This window comes from Rhamphochromis longiceps, linkage group LG11 (genome assembly GCF_057381845.1).
Source record: "Rhamphochromis longiceps isolate RC_006_pf linkage group LG11, R_longiceps_female_GT1.1, whole genome shotgun sequence".
Classification (NCBI taxonomy): domain Eukaryota; kingdom Metazoa; phylum Chordata; class Actinopteri; order Cichliformes; family Cichlidae; genus Rhamphochromis; species Rhamphochromis longiceps.
Window position 1 is genome coordinate 22720862 of NC_140567.1, and position 21132 is coordinate 22741993.

The following is a 21132-nucleotide window of genomic DNA, read 5'->3' on the forward strand; positions in this document are numbered from 1 at the left end:
ACTGAATTTAATTGGTTTTGGAAAGGTTGAAGCCAAGATGTTCAGCCATAAAACAAAATTGTCTTCAAATTAGAAAGGCTGAATGAACGTCTACATGTGGGTGATTTCATAATGTGATCCTCAGTTGTAACTTTGCATTAACGTTCAGACAGGCTGCAAGTTCTGAGCTATTTCTCACCACCATCCATGAATAATATCAATAGACAGCTAACAGTTTTTAAAAAAAAACCTGTCAAAGTTAGCTCTCCCCTGTGCGTGTTTAGCATTGATAAAACAATTTCAAACCAATCATTTCAGAGAAAGAGAGAAAAAAAGTCACTTGTAACTTGGTCATTTCTTTCAACAAACTTCACTGTTGGCTGCTGGCGTAACAATAACGTTTATTAAGTTGAATCATTCTTCGGTTTTTGTCAGTAAATATCAACTTTTCAAAAAACAGTCTCATACCGAGAACATCTGAAAATTAAACATGAAATATTTCTCTGCAATTAATAAAATATATTTTCTTATTAACACATAACACAGTAAAGGAACTCTAACACATCTCAGAAGGTCATCTAATCGTGTGAGCTACAGTCACAAACATGTATAGATTATCATAAAACATCAATCTGTGCAAACGTCTTCAACACTAAATAAACCTGAAGAATTGCTGAACTGTTGTTTATTTTTATTTTATTTTATTATTAATATAGGTCTGTAATTAGCTTAAGCAGATGGATGTGATGACTCACAGCAGGAGAAACCCAATGAGAAGCAAGAGAAGGGGCTTCATGAAGGCTGAGAGCCCCTCTGCACCCAGCGATGGAGCTCCTGGACATAGCAGTGAAATATAAAGATTTCTCAGTGATAATATTCAAAGGTCATTAAAACTAAAGTCTAATATTTACATATTGATATATAAATATATCATAATAATTGTTATTATATTGTTAATAAACAATTTAAGTCATATTTATGTTGAAAACACTCTGAAATTAGGTTTTTCAGAATAAGCCAAGCCTACATGGCAGCGTTTAATGGCAGGATGAAATTTAACTTGTTCCAAATACTTCAAAATATTTAGATGACGAAGAACGTGGGAATTAAATGCTGTGCAAATTTGTGTTTTTACCTGATTGAACAGCTCTTTGTGCCTGGTTACGAAAACCAGTTAGAGCCGTTTCAACTGTGTCAAGTTGATCATTATTCAACAGATTTCGCTGTTCAGTGGTCACCATTGCTGCATTGTCAGGCCCAAGGGCCTCCAGCTGAGCAGCAGAGAGTACCTGCAGGGAAAACAGGCATACAACATTTAATAAAATAAAAGTCCTGCATTTAAAATTTGTACTGACATATATTCACACACGTAGAACAAGCGAACTTTAATTTCAATGTTATTAGTGATGCATTTATCCTCTTCATAATGACAATATTTGTTGTCTTTCACTGTACCCTGTGAAAACCTTTATCTGCCTTATTGTAACTAATTACATTTTTATGATCTGCTTTGAAATGGAGTGAGCCTAATAAAAGTAAAACATAGTATACATTTGAGCTCAGTCCACCTGAGCTCAAATTTTCTCTTATAAAATATTGGTAAAAATATCAATTAAGGGTTTTTGTATGTAGGCCTATTTCGGCACGGCCCAACACTCGAGTGAATGTATTTGTTAAATCTGGCCTCTAGGTTTGGCTTCTAGCTTAAAAACAATAGTAGGAAATAAAAAGCTGCTTACAGCAAAATTGTTTGGAGGGATGAGTGGGATACACGTCCTGCTGACAAATGGAAAGACAGATGGGTCCAAAGAAGCCAGCTCCGATGCATCCAGCCCAGCTTAGGGACACAGATGAAAACATTACCAAAAGTGAAAGCTAATTTCTCTCCCAGGTGACACTTTACAGGTATTTCTATGAAATATTCCAATGGGGGTTTTTTTTGTTTGCAGATATTATCTTACCAAGTATGTTGCCCAAGTCTGCAACCTGTGGTTCTGTCCAGGTGCTGGGTTTCCCAAATGCAGCCACAGCTAGAGTTTTTAATTGCTGTAAAATCTGAAAGGAGCACTTAATACCATCCATCGAGCCCACAGCCCTCCTGTGACAAACACAAACTTTCACACATCGTGCAATTGTGACTCTGTATCATTGTGCAGCTCTTTAAAGTTAAAATAATCTTAGCATCACCACCTGTGAACGAGTCTACTCTAAAAAAAGGTTTGTTTATGCACCTGACCAGAAAGAAAGTATTTATGAACTATTTATGATCACTGCTTCAGAAATAAGAAGACATCACAGCTAAAAATAAAAAAAAAAAGAAACTTTTAAAAAGTCTTGAATGAGTGGCAGAGGTTAAGATTTCTTTTATCTGCATATGACAGGATATCACTTGAATTTTCACTTCTCAAAAGTACTTTCACTACTGTTGCAGAGGTGGGAGGAGATGGGCTGTGGGCAGTCACGGATCATTAGATTAACAAAAAATAATCTGTGAAAATAAGAGCCTGGAAAAATGGGTGACTTAAATAAAATGAAAAGTGAGATGTGCGGTGGACAAACTTGAAGGCGCTGATGTTGAGCTGTTTGATCTCGCTGGAGCTCAGGCCACAGATGAGCCGGTTCAGTGATACCATCTCTGCAGCTCCCAGCTGCTGCGCTTTCAGATTGTTATATTTGGCAATTCCCCTCCACAACGACTCCATCTATTGGCACATGAGTCATGTCATGTGTGTAATCGATATAGCGGTGAGCATGCAATGCTGTTTCTATGCTTCACCTGTGATTGAGTCCACCCACAGCGGGAAATTCCCTCTACAATATCCATTGGCAAGGGGAGATTCTCCAGGTCAGAATTAGAAAAACCCTGATTTATACATTCAAGCTGTATGACCACGCCCTCGTTCATCTGTGACACGGGGCCAAAAGCCTAAAGAAATATACAGAAATATTCACACTAACACAAAATAACTAAATATAGGATTTCTACATACAGACCAGCAAATGCAACCTTAAGAAGTTACAGATTGCGTTTTAATTTTGACACCAGAAGAGTGCAGCGTTTTATTTGTTTGGATATTTACACAGACGTTATTCCTCTCTAACTTCCATTAAGCTGCGGAGCAAATTATACCTAGGTCAGTTTATCAGTTAAGACAAACAGGGATAATAACTGCTCAATTGGATCTTGGTTCAATAATATTAAAATATTGATATTCAAAATGTACACCTTAACTTTCATTAGTGAAGCTGTATTAATTATTATTAATTGTGGGAAAGTGGAAAAAAACTTTTATGTTCCACCTTGATTTACAATAACTTTTTATTACTGTGGCAATCTCACTGTGAGTGCCCGAATCAAAGCCAACTGTTCAAACTAGAAATGCTGGAAAGAAAAAACAGACTGGCGAATGAACGAAACCAAGATGACTGTGTCTCACTGTACCTCAGTAGCTTTTTTGCTGAGCACAGCCAGTTGATCTGCACTGTAGTTCGGGATTTCTCCAAGTATTTCTACAGTGGCCAGGAAAGTGCTGTTTGACATCTTATCCAGCTCTCCTGCTGACCAGTACACATTATCCATTCCCAGTTCTTGAATCAAATTCTCAGTGGGTTCTCTCAGGATCTCTACAGGTATAGACAATATAATCATAAGGCTTTTTAAAAACCACTTTAAATAAAATGTATTTTAATTCAAACTAAAAACTAAACTGTGGCAGAGATTCAAATAAAAAGTTACGCTGCTATTACCATGATCAGTGTTGCTCTTGCTGTTAGAGACACAAGAACTACAAAAAACAGAAATATAAAACTGAATTGTTGCAAAACAGATAAAGCACGCCTCCTTCTCACCCCTCTTTTTACGTGTTGCATTTGATCTAGTGGTGGTAAGAGCAAAGATTTTCTTTTTCAGGGCATCTGAAGGATCAGAGGACAGTGACTTTATGTAGCGAAGAACATCCTTCATCCAAGGCTAACGGAGATACAGAGAGGGACAACATCAAGAAAAACTGAAAATATATATCCATTTTTAATCACAAGCAGGAGAGTCACTTCTGAGTTCTGAGTGACTTAATAATGAACATGACAAAAACAAACACAAGATGAGCTGCATGTAATGGACAAGGCAGATACGCACTTTGTTGGGTAGAGCAGACGTGGCAACCTTATCACAAAGAAGAAGGGGACCGACTGATTCCACAGTGTCCTCGGTCCAATCAGAAGAATTTCTACAGATGTTTTAAAAAAGTACACAAGACTACTACTTTAGCTTTTTTGTTTGGCTCTATACAAAACATGTATGTATGCATGTATGTAAGCTGGATGTCACACACACAAAGCACACTGGCTTTGTTCCCCTTATTCACTCAAAAAGAAAGCATATATATATATATATATATATATATATATATATATATATATATATATATATATATATATATATATAAACTTCATGTTATATTCAGTAAGAACCATAACTTTTCTGGAAGCTTTGTGCATCTTTTATATACAGTCTATGGTCCTTCTTTGTGTTAACTTTAATGCTCATTAGGAGGGTGTCCTACCCAAAGGTCTGGTGAACCATCTTAATGATATCTGCCCTGTATTGTTGAGGAATATGTTTGCAGGAAGCCATCTCCTGGAAAGCGGAGTTGAGGACATCAGGGTTCATTAGACGCAGCTGGGAAGGCTGCAGCTCACATACGAGGGGCCCTAGCTTGGGCAGATCACCACCGGTGAGGCTGGATAAATCTGTCCCCTACAAAAACACAGCAGACATCTCTAACTGCTGTTGAACAAGCGGATCAATTTATCAGATAATACTTATTGTTACTATGTGTATCCTTGAGTGTACATTGGTTAGGCAGAACAGGGCTTTCTTGGTGAGTGCAGGACGAGACGGGGAATTAAGAGGCAAAGAGCTGATGTTGGCTTCTTCCATCTTGTCAAGGAAAATAGGACAGACAGAACTAGGCAAATCGTCCACATCTGAAGGGCTACGATAAAAGGAATGAGAAAACAGATTTCAACACAAACTTAAAAAAATCTAAACAAACTTTAAACTAGTAAATACACCATTTGCTTACAGCAGGTGAAGAAGCAAAGCTGAAGGAATCTTATCCAGTTCCTGTTCAGTGATGGTTTTGAAATAGTCTGCTCTCTTTTTCACCAAAGTTGCAAAAAGTTTTTTGGCAGCACATCCTGCCTAGAAACATGTTTGTTATAATAGTTATTCTGTGCGGACTGCACACACTATGTAAAGACAAGATGTTTATGTGTGAGTAAATACCTACCTGAACTTTGGAGAGCCACTCTGGAGACTCTGCCATGGCCAAAGCCATTTCCATTACACCGCTGTCAGGAGCTTCATTAATCATCTTACAGGTTATGCCCTGAAGGACCGAACGCATCTTCCTGTGTTAGACAACAATGTTTCAGATGAAGGAGCAACAAACACAGTAACAAGAACATGACAATAACTTAAGCACCAAAGAAAATTGTAAACGTGCATTAAAGGCTTTGGTAAAGATCACATGATAATCTTAAAGAGCTTCACAGAAACAACTAAATGAATAAAATTAAGTAGTAAGGAAATTTATGGTGCAGTGAATTAGATTTTATAGTAGTCTGCAGAAAAAAAAACATATCAGTACTGGGGGCTCTTGGTCTTAATGTGGTTGTACTTTGCATTCACACAGGTGCTCCTAGATATGATCAAATAAGTCACGAATGTAAGTGAAACACTTGCGTTTACATGGCAGAAAGTGAGGGCCAAAGAGCTGTAGACTAATGCGTTAACGAGCTAACTGTGCCAACACACTGATGCCATGCAGCCCCACGCACAGGGCGATCCGCAATAACTCATTAATGGAGATTTGCCGCAATAATGCAGTTATTTTAACAAGATTAACGCTGACAGCACTAATATGTATATATATATATCTATATATATATAGATATATATAGATATATATATATATATGCATGTATATTCTATGAACCGTTTCTGTGTACAAATATTTGTCAGACTTTGCATAAACATAAAAACTTGGGTCTATTCTTATATTTGCAGTGACAATCTCAGCAGCATATTTGTACTATTTATAAGCTCTGCAATCTGTTCACGTGCATTACGCATTCAATGAAAAGCAATAACATTGACAGGTTGCTCTAAGGCAGTAATGTATTCTCTCTGTACTTGTAATCCTTCAAAAAGGTCAAAGGACTGCCAATAAAAATGATCCATGAGGGTGGCAGTGAGTCAATAGGCCAATTCAGGTGCTTCAGCAAGAACCTATATGGACAAGTTTAGACAGAGAGCTCTAAATCTTAAATGAATACAATGTTTTCTGTTACAGTTAAGTCATGTTACCACTTGTGGCAAATATCCAGGTATAAAGAAATATTTCTGAGATTTGCTGATGAATCAAGTAATAAAGTCAAGTGCTTTAAGCAAAAACTGTAGAAACGATTAGGTGAATAAATTCTTTGGATGCACTTTCTGTTTTTCTATTAGAAGGATTTTTTTTTGCCAAAAAGAGTTTCAGATATTTTGTCAGCAGCATACTTCTCTCACCTAAATTGAAGCTGTTTTAGGTCAGCCATCTTCTTTGCCAGGTATGCTGCCTGAGTAAGAACACACCACAAGTGGCACCATTTTTTGAGTAAAAAGAGAAAATCACAAAATCAGTCATATACTTACTACAGCAATGCATGGATGGTAACAGTAAATAAATTAGAAAACTCAACAAAATAATACAAAGAAGCTGCCTAAGGCATACTTAGCATCACTACCTGTGACCTAGTCCAAGTTTTGTTTGTCACTTGGTCCAAAGAGGTGACATTTGCATCGGCCAAAATGTTAATAGAAACGACGTTAAGTAACTGGGAAGACAACTTTGGCACCAGCGCAGGAGGATGCATTTCCTTAAGCATCTACAGGAAAACATTTAATTCTTTTAAGAATATGTTTAGAAATTAAATCAAAGAAAGAATACATACTTTTTGTTTAAGACACAATGTATTTGGTGTGATGAAATGAAGAAACATGAAGAACTCACCCCTACCAGCATGGCCATTAGCTGTCCCCTGCTCAGTCGTTTGGAGATGTTCTTTAGGCCCTCTGGCTCATTCAGGACCTCTACAGCTTTTACCTGTTTCAGTATACAGTTTGGCAAACCTTCTGCAACGGGCTGAAGTTTCATCAGCTCCATCCCGGATATCTGTTTACACTGAGGCGGAACAGAATGAGGTAAGTATCAAGCAATGAGGACAGCTATCTGACACAAGCCGTCAGCTGAATCCACCCACTTTCTTTTCACCCAAATGTTTCTCGATAAGAGCATGCAGCTGGCTCCTTGTCCATCGGATGTTGGGTCCCAGATTTTTGAGAGCCTGTGTGAGACTGGTGGCAGGGATTGCAGCAATTTCTTTGGCAGACAATGCAGTAACAGTACTGCTTAAGTCTCGTATTATTTGAGCAGGGCTTGACAGTGACCTCAGAGAACTGAGAAGCCGTGTCTTCAGCTTGTGTTTTGGGAAGGATAAAAGAGAGAACGAGTAATTATGACACTATTGAGATTCAAGAAACAATTCAAATCTTTGATCAAAGAAGATAAATGTGAAAGTTTGGGTAAGCGTAAGTGAAAAATACCCCTTTGATTTGGGAGCTGTCACACTGGTCCAGTTGAGAGAGGAGTTTCCCACTGAAGTTAGCATTCAACTCTGGGGGATCATAATAGCAAGCCAGTGGGCCAAGTCTGTGGAGATTCAAATCAAATCAAATCAAATCAAATCACTTTTTATTGTCACATCACATGTGCAGGCACACTGGCACAGCACATGCGAGTGAAATTCTTGTGTGCGAGCCCCACAAGCAACAGAGATGTGCAAACACAACAACACAAACGAGCAAAATACAAGAATGGCCAACCTGAAACTAATAAATATATGTACAATATATAATAGTGTATGCATTTCTGGATGTGTATACTAAATATTTTCCTACGCGTGTGTGTGTGTGTGTGTGTGTGTATACACATTTTTACAAATTAAATAGTAAAAAAATAAAATAAAATAATAATAATAATAATAAAATATATAAAATATACAGAGTTGAATATGTGCAAAACAAGTGGCATTTATATACAGTGTGGAGTGCATAATGTTGAAATACCAGACAACGTAGTGATTATTTCAAATCCTTCACACATTTTTGTGTGAAACCTTGTGTTTCTTTCTGTCCCTATAAGATCTAAGATCAGAAACCTCAGTGATGTTGTGTTATTTTGGTATGTAGCGGGTAAAGTAAAACCACTCGGCAGTCTTTTAAAAAATGACATGACATGTTATGTACAACTAGATCCTTTTCCTGAAATGCTTCTTATCACTTCTTTCACAGCAGACATGTTAGAGCAAAAAAGAAGAAGACTCTGGGCTTTCCCCATAGTGACAAATCAATATTTTTACTGTTAACACCTGCACCTGCTAATGTACATCAATAATGTATACACACTTTTCCACATGTTCTGGAAACTCCTGTGAACTGAAGCACTCTTGGATTCTATGGAGCAACTTCTTACTCAGAGTGGGGTTCATCGTGGTTTTGAACTTAGCTGAAGAGAAAAACTTGCATAGCTAGAAGACAAAGCAAAGCAGACCAACCAGGAAAAAATTATAACCTTGTTGTTTTTTTCTCTTCCATGTCTTATTTCTTCTTTATCCTTCTCTTACCTCTACTTTAGAAGAATAATTAACATCACTTGGTGGTAAATAGGACAGGTAGGGTCCCAAAATAGTCAGTGCTTCCAAATTCAGCCATTCCAGTGAAGGGGAGCAGATATCCACATGCTCTATTAATAAATCAAGGTTTTACAATGCACATTTATACTTATCAGAAGCGCAACGAGAGAAATGAGGTAGAAAACAAGGCATCTTAATTGCCTCTTAAAATGTATTTGCGAGACTGTGGTGTGTTGGTGGATCTGTCTGTATGGTCATTTAAATTTTACTAAATTGAAACAGAAATTGTTCAAATGGGATAAAACTACAAATTAAGGTTTAACATAGATCAGAGTCAGGGTTTTGCAGGTTCTGGGTATAATGGAAGTCCCAACGTAAGTAACATGAGTCAATTTACAGTTTTTCTCACATAAAAAATGCCATCAAACTGTAATAGCCTCTGAAGTTATGCTAACAGAACTGTATGTGTGTACATAGATTTTATCACTTGATTTCTGACTTTTCTTACTTAATGTTGCGTAAACCCATGGCTTTATTGAACAGTTGAAGTAGTTTTGGGTGATCTGATCTTTCGCCCATTCAGCCACACGAGTCCTTTGACCAGGAGGTATGCGATCATACATACTCTTCAACATGTCCATCCTGGAAACAACACCAGGTTTATTTATAGGAAAGGTTATGAAAAAGCCAGATAATATTATTCCATAAAAGCATACTCACATGTTTTTTAGCTTTGGGATATCTACGTTCATCAGAAGTTTTGTTTTTAGGAAGGGCATAAGCCCCACCATGGGTGTAACAGCCCACATCAGTTTTCTGTAGTCATTTGAGTCCATGCTGTTTTTATCCTGTGTGGTCAAAGTTGCCCAGGAAAGAGGGGCTGCAAACGCTTGCATATAACATCCAGAATCCTCCTAGGAGAAAAGGATAGATGGCAGACATGATAAGACTGTTAAAAAACAGTAACAATTTATCCATTGCATTTATTTTTTGGGGGGAGGGTTTCCCTTGCCTTTGATATGCCACCAGAATAGTTTCTCATCACCTCAATCATGCCTGGAAGATTGCTGCAATTCCACATCTGGTTAGTCTATTAACAGACAGACAGAAAAAACATTAACGGTCAGAACTGCACAACAAAAAATTCATACTGACTATTAATAAGACAATAAGCGCTGCTTTAAATAATCAGTGACTTTAATGACTAACCTGGTACTCATAAAAAAATGAATTACATGTTTCAGTTAATACAGAGTGCATCAAAAAGAATCATCCGATTTCAAAAGGCTATATTTTTTAAGGAAATGGAGATAGATTATACAGTATGTGTGATTATGGGTGTATGGATGTTTATATTTTCAAACCATTTTTTGTGAAATATCCACGGGGAGTTGACCAAATGACTTCATGTTTGTTCCTGTAGTGACTGAGGTCAGGAGATGACGAAAAGTGGAAAGGAGGGCGTTCGACTGGTTAGCATCTCTGTTCTGCACAGAACCACTAAGGCTAATGAGAGAGCAAATAAAAGCTGATGAGAATAAATGTTTTCACATATGAAATATACCAAATATCCTTTGATTAACTAGACACATTTGACCAGGCAAAACCATATTCTTAAGATGGAGTTAAATACCAATGTCATAGCTTATCAATAAGTTATTTACTAACATTTTGCAGCAAAAAGCAAAAGCAAATCTTTTCTTTACACTTATTTATGAAAATACTGGCAACCACCAGTGTTACCCCTCAGCCTCCTCGTAGACACATGTATGGTACCAATTTTAAAATCTTATGTCACCTTGTTCTGAAGTTCACTAGTTGGGACCGAATCCTCATTTTTAGGTTTAACGGCAGATAAGCGTTGAAGGAGTATGTCTCCAAGTTTTAGACTAGTTGGTTAGTTACATTTCTTTTCCTTGTTTATGCACAAAATTGATAAAGAATAACTTGAGGGACAAAAAAGACAAGAGAACTAAATTATTCCCAATTATCACGTTCAAAAGACTTACAGAAAACTTACTCTGACCTCGGGGTCGAGATCACTCAGATTCAAACTTGTCCAAGATTTATAGTAGATGCACCTATGGTATCAGTTTAAAAATCCCACATTGCCTCGTTCTTGAGTTATTGCATTCACAACATTTTCAGAAAACTTGACCTCTGGCCTTTGACCTTTAAGTCGAGGTCACTGAGATTTGAGCTTGTCCGCAATTTTTAGTAGATGCATCTATGGTATCAATTTGAAAATCTACGGTGACTTTTTTCTTGAGTTATGGAAATCACAAAGAGTTTCAGTGGGGTGACGACAAAAAGTGGATAAGCATAAAGAAAAATATTACACAACAGTCCAAATAAGTGTGATAACTGAAGTGACCACTTGATTCTTCAGGACAGCAACAAAATACAAAAACGAATTACCTGGAGTTGAAGACACTGTTGACCTGCATCAAATTAGGCTCTGGGTATCCTGTAAAATCAAACCATTTGCCACATATCAGTTGTGGCTCATATTACAGAATGTGGTCAGGGTACTCACACTCTCACACTGACGCCAATTCAGCATGGTGACTGGAGTTACATTACAATTACTCCAACAAAACATTTTAAGGTTCAGCTTCAGTACACCCTGTGTCAGTTCCAAGATTTTATACATGTTAATTTTTTAATGAAGCTATTCATTTTGCAGAGGAATTCACTCCTGGGACTGGCAACTATGTTGAACGTACAGTGGTCCCTCGCTATAATGCGGTTCACTTTTCGCGGATCTTTTTTTGGCATGATTTTTTGTTGTTTACAGCGCTTTGTGTTCTGCGTCCTGGTCGGCTGTAGACCATTGTCAATCAATCTCCTCCGTGCCGTGTCCCCTGTACAGTACAGAATGTGTTCAGCTTGTCAAATTTATATAAATCTTCTATCTCTAGCAGTGTGACTGTGAAGTGCTGTACTGTATGTTTGTAAGTTTTCTCCCTCACAAACACAACAATGCCGACGAAACGTTTTTTTCACTATCAAAGGTACCTGCGCTAGCACCCAAAAGGCAGAGGACGATGCTAACCATCGCACAAAAGGTTAGCCTTCTAGACATGCTAAAGGAAGGTGGAAGTTAGCGTATTTTTCAGACCATAAGGCACCACAGTATGAGACGCATTAAGCAACAAAATAGTCAGATCAGTCAAACTTTACTCAACTCATTCTTCTTTCTTCCTCAACGTCCGTATCATTGATTTGTTAATCTTGAATTCTCTCACTGAGGCTCTATTCCCATGTTCTGGACCTGAAAACAGGGTTTGATCTTTGGTTTCATTATATAATACTGGACTTATTTTTCTACGAAGGCTTAAACTGTGAGGGTCTTTAAACAAGAGAGAAAAGTGTGAAAATCTTCGAGCCTGTCTGAGAAAACTGTATAAAGTGTGTAGTGAGGGGTTTTAATGTAAAAAATAAAGTTGGGATTTCACAGATCGCGGGTTATTTTTAGAACGTACATCTCACGATAAACGAGGGACCACTGTATTACACTTGTGAACAATGTTTTTCACAGAAGAATGATCGGTTTGCTGGTTCGATTCCAGTCGGAGACACGAATCCCTTTTTGGGGGTTGCGTCAGTAAGGGCAGCTGAAGCACCAGGCTGGTAGGACTTATCCTCTTAATTCCTATGGAAGCAGTAAGGGTGTACTTTTGTAATTAATGTGTCATGCGTTGCTGTACATATGAGGTTGTGTTTGCCTAACTTAAAGACTCTTTAATGAACAGATTATTTTTATTACGCAGTGATGTATAAAAATGTGAAAGAGGGTGTACTTTACACACATACACATTCTTCTCTTTAAAAAGTGTATTGAAAGTTTTCTTACCTCTATAGTAGCACTTCTTCATCTGATGAAGAAAAAAAATAAAATAAAATCACTGGCCCCAAACTGAATATGAACACATTTTATTCGTTTTGATGCTTTGTTTAATGCATGACTCTATGATTCAATTGTCACTATGTAAATGCCAGTGTTTCACCCGCTCCATTAAAGGCTTTACTGGGGAAAAGCTGATGGGAGGTTGACGAAACCTCAGCCCTCAGAATGTTGATATACGCACTTTTCTTAATGCTCTTTTCTTTAAAGGCTTACAGACACACAAGCACTCATTTATTAGCACACTAAAAAATACATGCAAAAAAAAAAAATACGCATGAAGCCTCCTACTAATGTAAGAAAGATCTCTAAGAAGACAGCGTAAAGGCTCTTTCACTTTTTTTTAATCTTAGTTTTGGCTGCATTTATACCTTATTTTTTTTACCGTGATTATTTATTTATTTTGGGATTTAAGAAAATGTTTTCTTTATAAAAAATATTCAATATCGGATTACTCGATAAACTGATGAGAATACTTAATTATTTAATAACTGACAGCTCCAGCCCTACTCTTAAGCCTGAAAAATAAATTTCTACTGACGTGAAATTCAGAAAACACCTTACCAGTTTTTCAGTCACTTTTTCTAACTCAGCTTTTTCTTGAGGCCCCATATGTGGAAGTTGAGCTAGGCAGACACGTAAAGGTGTGTATTAATGAACACACACTTTTAATAGCATTCATACATGTATGTTTATGTGCCTATGAGAACACGTATTTACATTAACAAACATATAGTATAAAAAAGGGGTAAAACGGGTATACTGAGTGTGATGTTTTTGGAGCTTACCGAAAACTGCAGAGGCCAAGATGAGCAGAACCAAACAGGCTCCTCCCTTCGGAGCCATGTGGATAGGCTGTGCGTCTGTTCGACAGGATGGTATTACATAATGTGTTAACATGAACACAAATGACATGTTTGGCACAGATCTTCTTTCTTGGGCTTTAATTTCACTTCTAGTTGCATGCAGTTAATCCTCATTGGTCTTCACTTGTTGTTGAAACTGTCTCTATGTGAGCCACCTCCAGTTTTGTGATATACTTCCTCCAGTGAGGATTTATGATCACACTTTCCTAGTAACCGTGTGAGCTATTCATCCTTTGGGAATCTCTGAGGACTTTGGAGGATAACTTGCAGTGAAAAACAGGTTTGGTAATGCACGCAATGTACTGTGGAACAATATTTTAGCACCACGTTGTTGTCTTCTCTTCTTTTGTCCTATCATTTTTACCTTTTTTTAATGTATTTGGTTCACATTCATTAGGATTTCCCTTCACCAACATTTGTATACTGTTATGTTGAATTCACTGTTTACTTTACAGAGATTTTTCTTCTCATTTAAATATTTCAGCAGATTATGAATAATAAAGAATGAAAAGAGTATTAGAACAAAAATGAGTGTTTTAACCACGCAGTCTCAACAGTGTGTATGTAAGAGCAGGATTTAGACCATATCTTTTCTTTACTATTATATCATCTATTAGCGAGAAAAACAAAACATTAAAATATAAATGTTCATCTGTGCCAGATCTGTAAAGGTTTACAGTTAAATTTAAATAATAGTATTACAAGAACTGAGAAAGAAAAAAAATAATAACTTTTGCAACTTATGAATATATAAATTAGTTGTTACTTACAGATTACCAGTCTTCTCCTTGGTAGATCTGAGAAAAAACAGGATGCATAAGCATAAGAGTGTTCGTCCTCTGTGCCTGTACTTCGTGACTAATGTGATCTGGGAGGATGTCCACCTGTAACTGACACAGTCAAAGCAGGGGGACGGCATTAATACAGCACTGTGTGTGTGTGTGTGTGTGTGTGTGTGTGTGTGTGTGTGTGTGTGTGTGTGTGTGTGTGTGTGTGTGTGTGTGTGTGTGTGTGTGAGTATTTGCTTTTTTTAACAATCAAAATAAGTTTCACGTTGAATTCACAAAATTTCTGATTCTTCAGGCAAAACCTCAGTAATAAGTCAAAACAGTTTTGTCTTTACTCATTGCTAACACCGCTGAGTATTCATTATTACATTCATGTAACTCAGATTTTTCCAATCAATCATGTGTGTATTGCAGTTCTAGAAAAAATAAGAAAACATTAAGCAAAATTAGAACTGTCACCCCACAGTTACTACCTCCTAACTATTTTACAACGTGCTACGGCGTGTCTGGTGCGATTAAGCTCTTAAGTTCCTCCAATCACACAAGAAAAAGAAACATCAACTTTCACATTTTATATATACACAGTATATCTCATAATTAAATCCTATATCACAGCAAAGCATCTAATAGACATGCTGGTCCACCATGTCCATTTCACGCTTTGCCTATTCTAAGTGTGAAATGGACACACATGCAGAAATTGCAGTACCAGCAGGGGGAGATACTATATTCAAAGCCAAGAAGTCGCTGGCGAGCAAGGAAGGTATGAATCTAGGGTCCTTGAACAATTAAGCTAGGCTACTAGTATGTATTTACATGTAACTGTTGGTAATGTCTATTTAAACACTTTTCTGTGATATTTTCATGTTCAAAATAAAATATCTCTCTCTGCTGGTACTGCAGCTTACTGAAACTTACTACAACTTTTGCATGTGTGTCTATTATTGTTTACTTTGCCATTATATTGAGTTGCATAGTTATTATCAAGTATGAATCAAACAAACATCGTGCTACAGAAGAAAAACCTTGAAAGAGGACACTTCAATGGGTAAATTGTGAAGTGACATATAAATCTGGTCTTATAAAATTCTGTTATTTGTTTGCATAAACTATATAGAAAACCGTATGTGGACAAAATCAAGCATTTAAACACTCTGCTTTAACAAACATTTGTTTAAGAATGGGTAATTAAAAAGAGCTCATTGAATTTGTGTGTGGCATTATAATACAATGCCAACATTACAACAAGTTTGCGAAATTTTCTCTCTCCTAGATACTCCTCGATTAACGATATGTGAAATTGCAAAGTGGAAGCATTTAGGAACCACAGTAGCTCAACCATAAAGAAGCAAAGTTGCTGCTGAGGTGGCTTAAAGTTTCAGAGCAGGGCTAACAAGTGCGTGCCTATTGCCTAACTGCAGACCTCCAAACCTCCTCTGGAATAAGTCTAATGTGTGAGTGGTCCAGGAGCTTTGATCATATCATGTATGGGCATGTATGTATATCATGTAATTCTCATCTGCTGTGCACGTATACTAGTTAAATTACATTAGTAGCAAGTGTCAACAAAAATTAAGTGCTGTAATTGCGTATAAGGTCTGGTGAAGAGAACATTAATTCACCTAAAAGTTATGAATAAAATCATTCACAAATCATTAATAAAAGTAATAATTGGTAACTCTGAAGCTGTTATTCTAATAAATTCAGTGAAGCACAATGTTTATTTAGAGTTTATGTCATGATAATATCTCAGTTAAATTGTATTTAAGATAAACATACCAGTATACCAAGTATTATTCATATAAAAGTGTGAAGTCAAAACAAAAAAAGACTATTTACATTTTCCAGGGCGAAAGCACATAAATATGAAACAACTGCCACTGGTGGGTAAGGCTACTATTAAAAAAACAGTAAATAGCTCACCCATCGTACTATTAAGTAATTAAAATATCTGACAGGACACTAGAGCAATAATATTTTTTAAGATTGATCATAATATCTAGAGCACTGAGCACTGTGCAGTTGCCTCACTAGTTCCTAACAAGCAGTATTCAAAGAAGTCCATGTAGCTGAGCTTAAATAGCTCAAATGGGATTAAAGCAAATCACACATGGGGCACAATTAAATCCTTGTCTCTTTACAATAATACATCAGATGGACATCCTTTTCTCGTTAAAATATAATTACACTATTACCTAACTGTTATGTTAAAATCAATAAAGAAATTAAATTGAATTCCTTCTTAACTCTTCTTCAAATTAGACCAAACTAGAAACGGAAATAGACATCAAAATAAAAACACACCCCAACCAAGTAATCGCACTCATGTCAGTTTAAGTCTGGTCAAGTGTTAAGCTCAAATTTTTTAATTTAACATTTACTAATATTAAATACTTACTTACTAATATTTCCAAACATAACATAAGCTAAATGAGCTAATAGTTACGGGTTAGCAAATGTTTACTCATTAGCCTACTATTACCATTAGCCGTTTTCCACATACACCTAAAAAGACTGAAATGGTTACAAGAACAATAAAGAACTTATACGGATGTTTTTATTTCATGTGTATTCAGCTCACATTGATCCATTTACCTTCACTATTTCTGTGCCACCAGCTCCTTGCCCTATGTTAAAACAAATTTCTGTTAACTTAGCTAAGTAAGCTAACGAGCTATCTTTTACTTATTAGCCTATTGTTACACATCAAAAAATGCCTGTAAAGATTATAGGAAGGTGAAAAAAGTTAATAATGCAAATATTCTTGCTTAATGTCTTTTACCTTCAGCTGTCCAACTTTTTTCTGCTTATGGCTGCCGAATTAATTCTTTACTTTGCTTGTTTTTTTTAAGTTAGCTAATATTACCTTTATTTATTAGCTTACTGTTACTGGCAGTACCATTCAAACAATAGAAAATCTGTCTATAAAGATTTAAATAATCACAGAGAATAGTTGCCAAAAAGAAAAGAAGCACCAGATAAATGCAGTAAGTTGGCCTATACTTTTTTACCTTCTGTAATTTTTTGGTTTAGCCAAGTCGATCCTATTTTCACTGTAAAAGGATTATCATAAACTGGCCCGCCTACCTGGAAAGAGTTTCTGTCCACCTCCAATGCACATGGAACTTACACTGTGAAGGAGGAAAAAGTGATTCTTTAAATTTAAAAATGGTTTAGGTGTCTGTGTTTGATTCCTAATATCCACGACCCCTTGCTTAACCAAAGGTTTACATTAATTATATTAGTGGTATTAGTGCTTTCTTTCTGCTTTCTAGTCTAATAAACAACCAAATAACTAAAATTAAACTAATTTAAACTTATGCTACAGCTGTAAAATTTAGTTAGTTAGGCATCTAAAGATACTTGTATTTAAACACTTATTTTTTGAAAATTTTTATTATGTTATTGTTAGGCAGGTTGTGCTAGATCTGTGTATTCTGCTAACAACTATATGACAAGCTTATCTTAAATTGTCTTCAAGGGTTAGACTGATAAATAATTCCTGTATATCAGCCAGGTTAACCAATAATTTGCATTTTCTTGTCAGTATGGCTTTCTAGAGTGTGGATCGTGGCTTTAAAAAACATTTTATTGTGTAATTTATATAAATACTTGTGGTGACGTGACAAAATATTTAATACCACTCAAGGTATATCAAGGTAATTATACATTTAAGGATTTTGATTAATAAATAAGCATAAAACCCTTTAGGACCCTTGTCCACAAACTGGACAATGGAGCAACTGAAGCAGCATCATTGTTCCAAAAAACATAGTCCATAAATTTTTTTTATCAATATAGAGAAAACATAGGTGAAGTTGTTGGAAGTGTTTTAGTTTGTCTCGCTGTTTCCTTCCATTTTGGGGAGAATAGTTTCTTCAAGGTTTGGGTTTGAGAAGTGATCTGAAAAAGTCCAACAAAAGAGAGAAATTGTAAAAAAAAAACGTGGCAGACTTTAAATATGTATTTATATTTATTCACTAACTAAACACTGGGCAAAAGGATGAATGTGAAAATAAATAATAGTGACCAACTGGCCATTTTTGGTGTTGATGCACACTGCACACAACTCACCTGCAGCAAACTCACGGATGTCAGCTGGCTGTTTGTGAAGCACATCCCTGTGAGGAGAGGTGGCAAATGACAAATTATTGCTCAAGTAGACTTGAGTGATGGTGCTTTAAGCTTTGGGCTGTTTGGAGGCCTTTTAAAATTATTCTTTGGACTTGGGCTCATTGTCAGTCCATCAAAAGAATGGTTATTTTAAGTTTGTTTGTTTGTTTATTTGTTAGTTGCAAAAGGCAGACAAAATCTAAAGTAGAGCTCTGGGATGTCCTAAAGAAGCCTCGAAAAACTATTCCTGAATACTACTTAACAAAATTACAAGAAAACTTTTGTAAAATCGTTTGTACTTTGCTCCATACTGTATCCACATGCATGTTTAAATAAATCACTGCACATATTTCCCATTTATTGCTCGGATATTAGATTAATTATTCCAGAATTATTGAATTATTTTTTTATTTTTTGAGGCTGTTAAAACCTTTTTTGGCAGCTCCAAAATCAATTTAAGCAGGGAAAACTCAGATTTTAATACTGAGGTTGTAACATGTGTTAAAAATATGATACAGAGACTAAGCTTGAATAGCAGAAACCATATTGCAGTACATATATTGGTGTAAATCCTTTTCAGGGTATACATATATTGTATTATTATATTGTAAAATACATTGTAATCTTTCATACATTTCTTTGAAAGGGTAGCTGGTTCCACTGAATGTACAGAGGTTATTAATATAATATTTTATACACAGTGAAAATAAAATGAAAGTTTGCATATTACCCTAGAAATGTAACATTTGCTGTAAGATAAATAAATACAAACAAAATTAAACTTAAAGCAGACAGTGTTAAGTTCAACAATAAAACATCACAAACATTTTTCCCCATTCAGCATGTATTTTTGTGATATTAATGTGAACTTGAGCAGACCTTAGAAAGTCGCCTATGAGTACGTCTACTTCGGGATGCGACCTCAAATACCTCTCGTTGTCGATTCTCGTCTTGATCTGAGTCAATGCGAAAAGCATTTCAGGACATAGCTTACAAATAAAGGTGGTATTTTAGCGTTGAGAAATGCAACACGTTACCTTAAACTGTCGCAGTTTCTCTTGCTGCTCAGCGTTTAGTACAGAGACGTCTAGCTTGGTCACACCGCCTGTCTCAGCCATCATTTCTCTAAGAAAATGCTATATTTCTGTCAAAGTGCGAACCCTGCAGTGTTCACTGACTGCAAATCTACAGCGAACCCTGAAGTCACGATAAGCACGAGTCAACCGTTGCTAACACAGTGGTTTGGCAGTAACGGTTGCTATGGAAACGAAGTACCGTACACAATGAACGGCAGTGTCCGCGAGGTGGCGGCATACGTCAATACCACGTTTGAGCCGTTGCTGTGCAAAAAAGTGATTGACTACTAAATAACGATTTAATTCTCTCTCTCGCTTTTGAAATCTGTGATCTATTTGCTTAAATAGGCTGCAGTAAACATGATCTACAAAGGGGTTATATATTAAACGAAGAAATATCCTGCTTTGAAACCATCTTTATTACAATCCATCCAGCCCTTTTTGGCCACGTTACAGAACAGTGACACTATGTATGTATACCTTGCAATTTCTGTTGCCTTCTTGGCCAGATTTCTCTTGAAAAATACTTTTTTTTAAATGTCAGTGACACTTTTTATTTGGAACCCCCTGGAAAACCGATTACATCTTCTATCTTGTGACGACTATTTTTTCTCCGGCTCAAAACGAGTTAGTATCATTCTTGACAGATCGATATGCTTGACATATTATATACCCATCATTTGGATATGAAGTCACCAAAACTGCCCCACTGCTCCTTGGCCATCTCATTCTCACAATTACGCCTTCACAACATCTTCTGACAGGCAACCGTTTTCATCAACTGTTTATACATTTGTTAAGCACTGTATATGTTGGCATTGCCTACATATTACATATATATATATGTAAATATTTATATCTCTTGGCATGTTACTGGGGTTACAGAACCAAATATATGTGGTAAAATGTAAATAAGGATTTGTGGTTGAACAGGATAAAAAACAAAAACGAATCCACACATGTCCTCCTCCTCCTCACTTTATATAAATGTCACACTATTAAGCATTAGTAAGGTATTAGCAAGTGCCTGATTTATCATTTATACATCATTACTCCCCCTTAGTATGCCATTTAGACTTGCTATTAATTAAAAAGTGCTACTAATGTTATTTATTCTTATGTTTTATTGTTGTTTTTGTACTATTTTAACATGTTTAAAAATCTATCTATCTATGCTGGTCTAGAAACATACAGCTTATTCAAAAGTAGCTCACATTTGTTTATTTGAAAGGTTCCCTTGCATTCTTATAACAGCAGGTGAACCATTTAAAGTCCACCATGTCACTGAAAAACTATACAAAATAAGTTGTTGTTTTTTCACTGTGCAATAACTACAAAAATCAAAAGCATGTTGGGGACTATGACTGTCCCAGTCTAAAATCCCAGGCAAACAGATGAAGTATTTACAAGACCTCAACCACTACTTCTGCAAACCCTGCATACATTATGAACACCCTGAAAGGAAACAATGTGATATATTTGATAACCTTTAGCAATATATACAAAATTCAGACAGGTCAGGTTGCTCAAAAATTGTAAATTATTTGACCTGCATAACACATATTTTAGTTGCTCTGATGCAGGACAGTAAACTCTACATAGCTTCAAACCTGGGACCTTCTTGATACGAGGTGATGGTGCTAACCATCAGACCACCATGCTGT

The 21132-nt window shown here is 36.3% G+C and overlaps 1 protein-coding gene across 2 annotated transcripts; it reads right to left on the reverse strand.

Annotated features, from left to right (window-relative positions):
• Window positions 1–324: 324 nt before the first annotated feature.
• Window positions 325–19660, reverse strand: riiad1 (regulatory subunit of type II PKA R-subunit domain containing 1). Of its 2 annotated transcripts, XM_085422969.1 has the most exons (32): window positions 19430–19660; window positions 19272–19348; window positions 18369–18400; window positions 14262–14288; window positions 13414–13488; window positions 13190–13251; window positions 12575–12596; window positions 11137–11185; window positions 10083–10224; window positions 9731–9808; window positions 9439–9632; window positions 9227–9360; window positions 8710–8828; window positions 8492–8613; window positions 7631–7736; window positions 7288–7503; window positions 7038–7208; window positions 6772–6912; window positions 6554–6603; window positions 5271–5391; window positions 5064–5182; window positions 4832–4973; window positions 4542–4735; window positions 4115–4205; window positions 3829–3949; window positions 3422–3603; window positions 2756–2905; window positions 2539–2681; window positions 1941–2077; window positions 1719–1816; window positions 1115–1268; window positions 325–813 (listed from the first exon to the last, which is right to left on the reverse strand). In XM_085422969.1, the coding sequence occupies exons 1-32, from the start codon at window positions 19511–19513 to the stop codon at window positions 731–733; spliced, it is 3636 nt and encodes a 1211-aa protein (XP_085279095.1). In that variant the 5' UTR covers window positions 19514–19660; the 3' UTR covers window positions 325–730. The 2 variants fall into 2 exon arrangements, with proteins under 2 accessions (XP_085279095.1, XP_085279094.1); XM_085422968.1 differs by lacking the exons at window positions 325–813; window positions 1115–1268; window positions 1719–1816; ... (24 more) ...; window positions 13414–13488; window positions 14262–14288 and adding an exon at window positions 16008–18182 and having other exon boundaries at window positions 18354–18400; window positions 19430–19569.
• Window positions 19661–21132: the final 1472 nt, after the last annotated feature.

Excerpts from the sequence above, each read along its gene's own strand:
- riiad1 (XM_085422969.1), bottom strand. The coding sequence starts at position 19,513 with ATGATGGCTGAGACAGGCGGTGTGACCAAGCTAGACGTCTCTGTACTA. Across the intron at positions 7,209-7,287 it reads AACATTTGGGTGAAAAGAAA|TGTAAACAGATATCCGGGAT; the intron begins GTGGGTGGATTC and ends GTTCCGCCTCAG. Across the intron at positions 1,269-1,718 it reads TCCCTCCAAACAATTTTGCT|GTACTCTCTGCTGCTCAGCT; the intron begins GTAAGCAGCTTT and ends TTTTCCCTGCAG.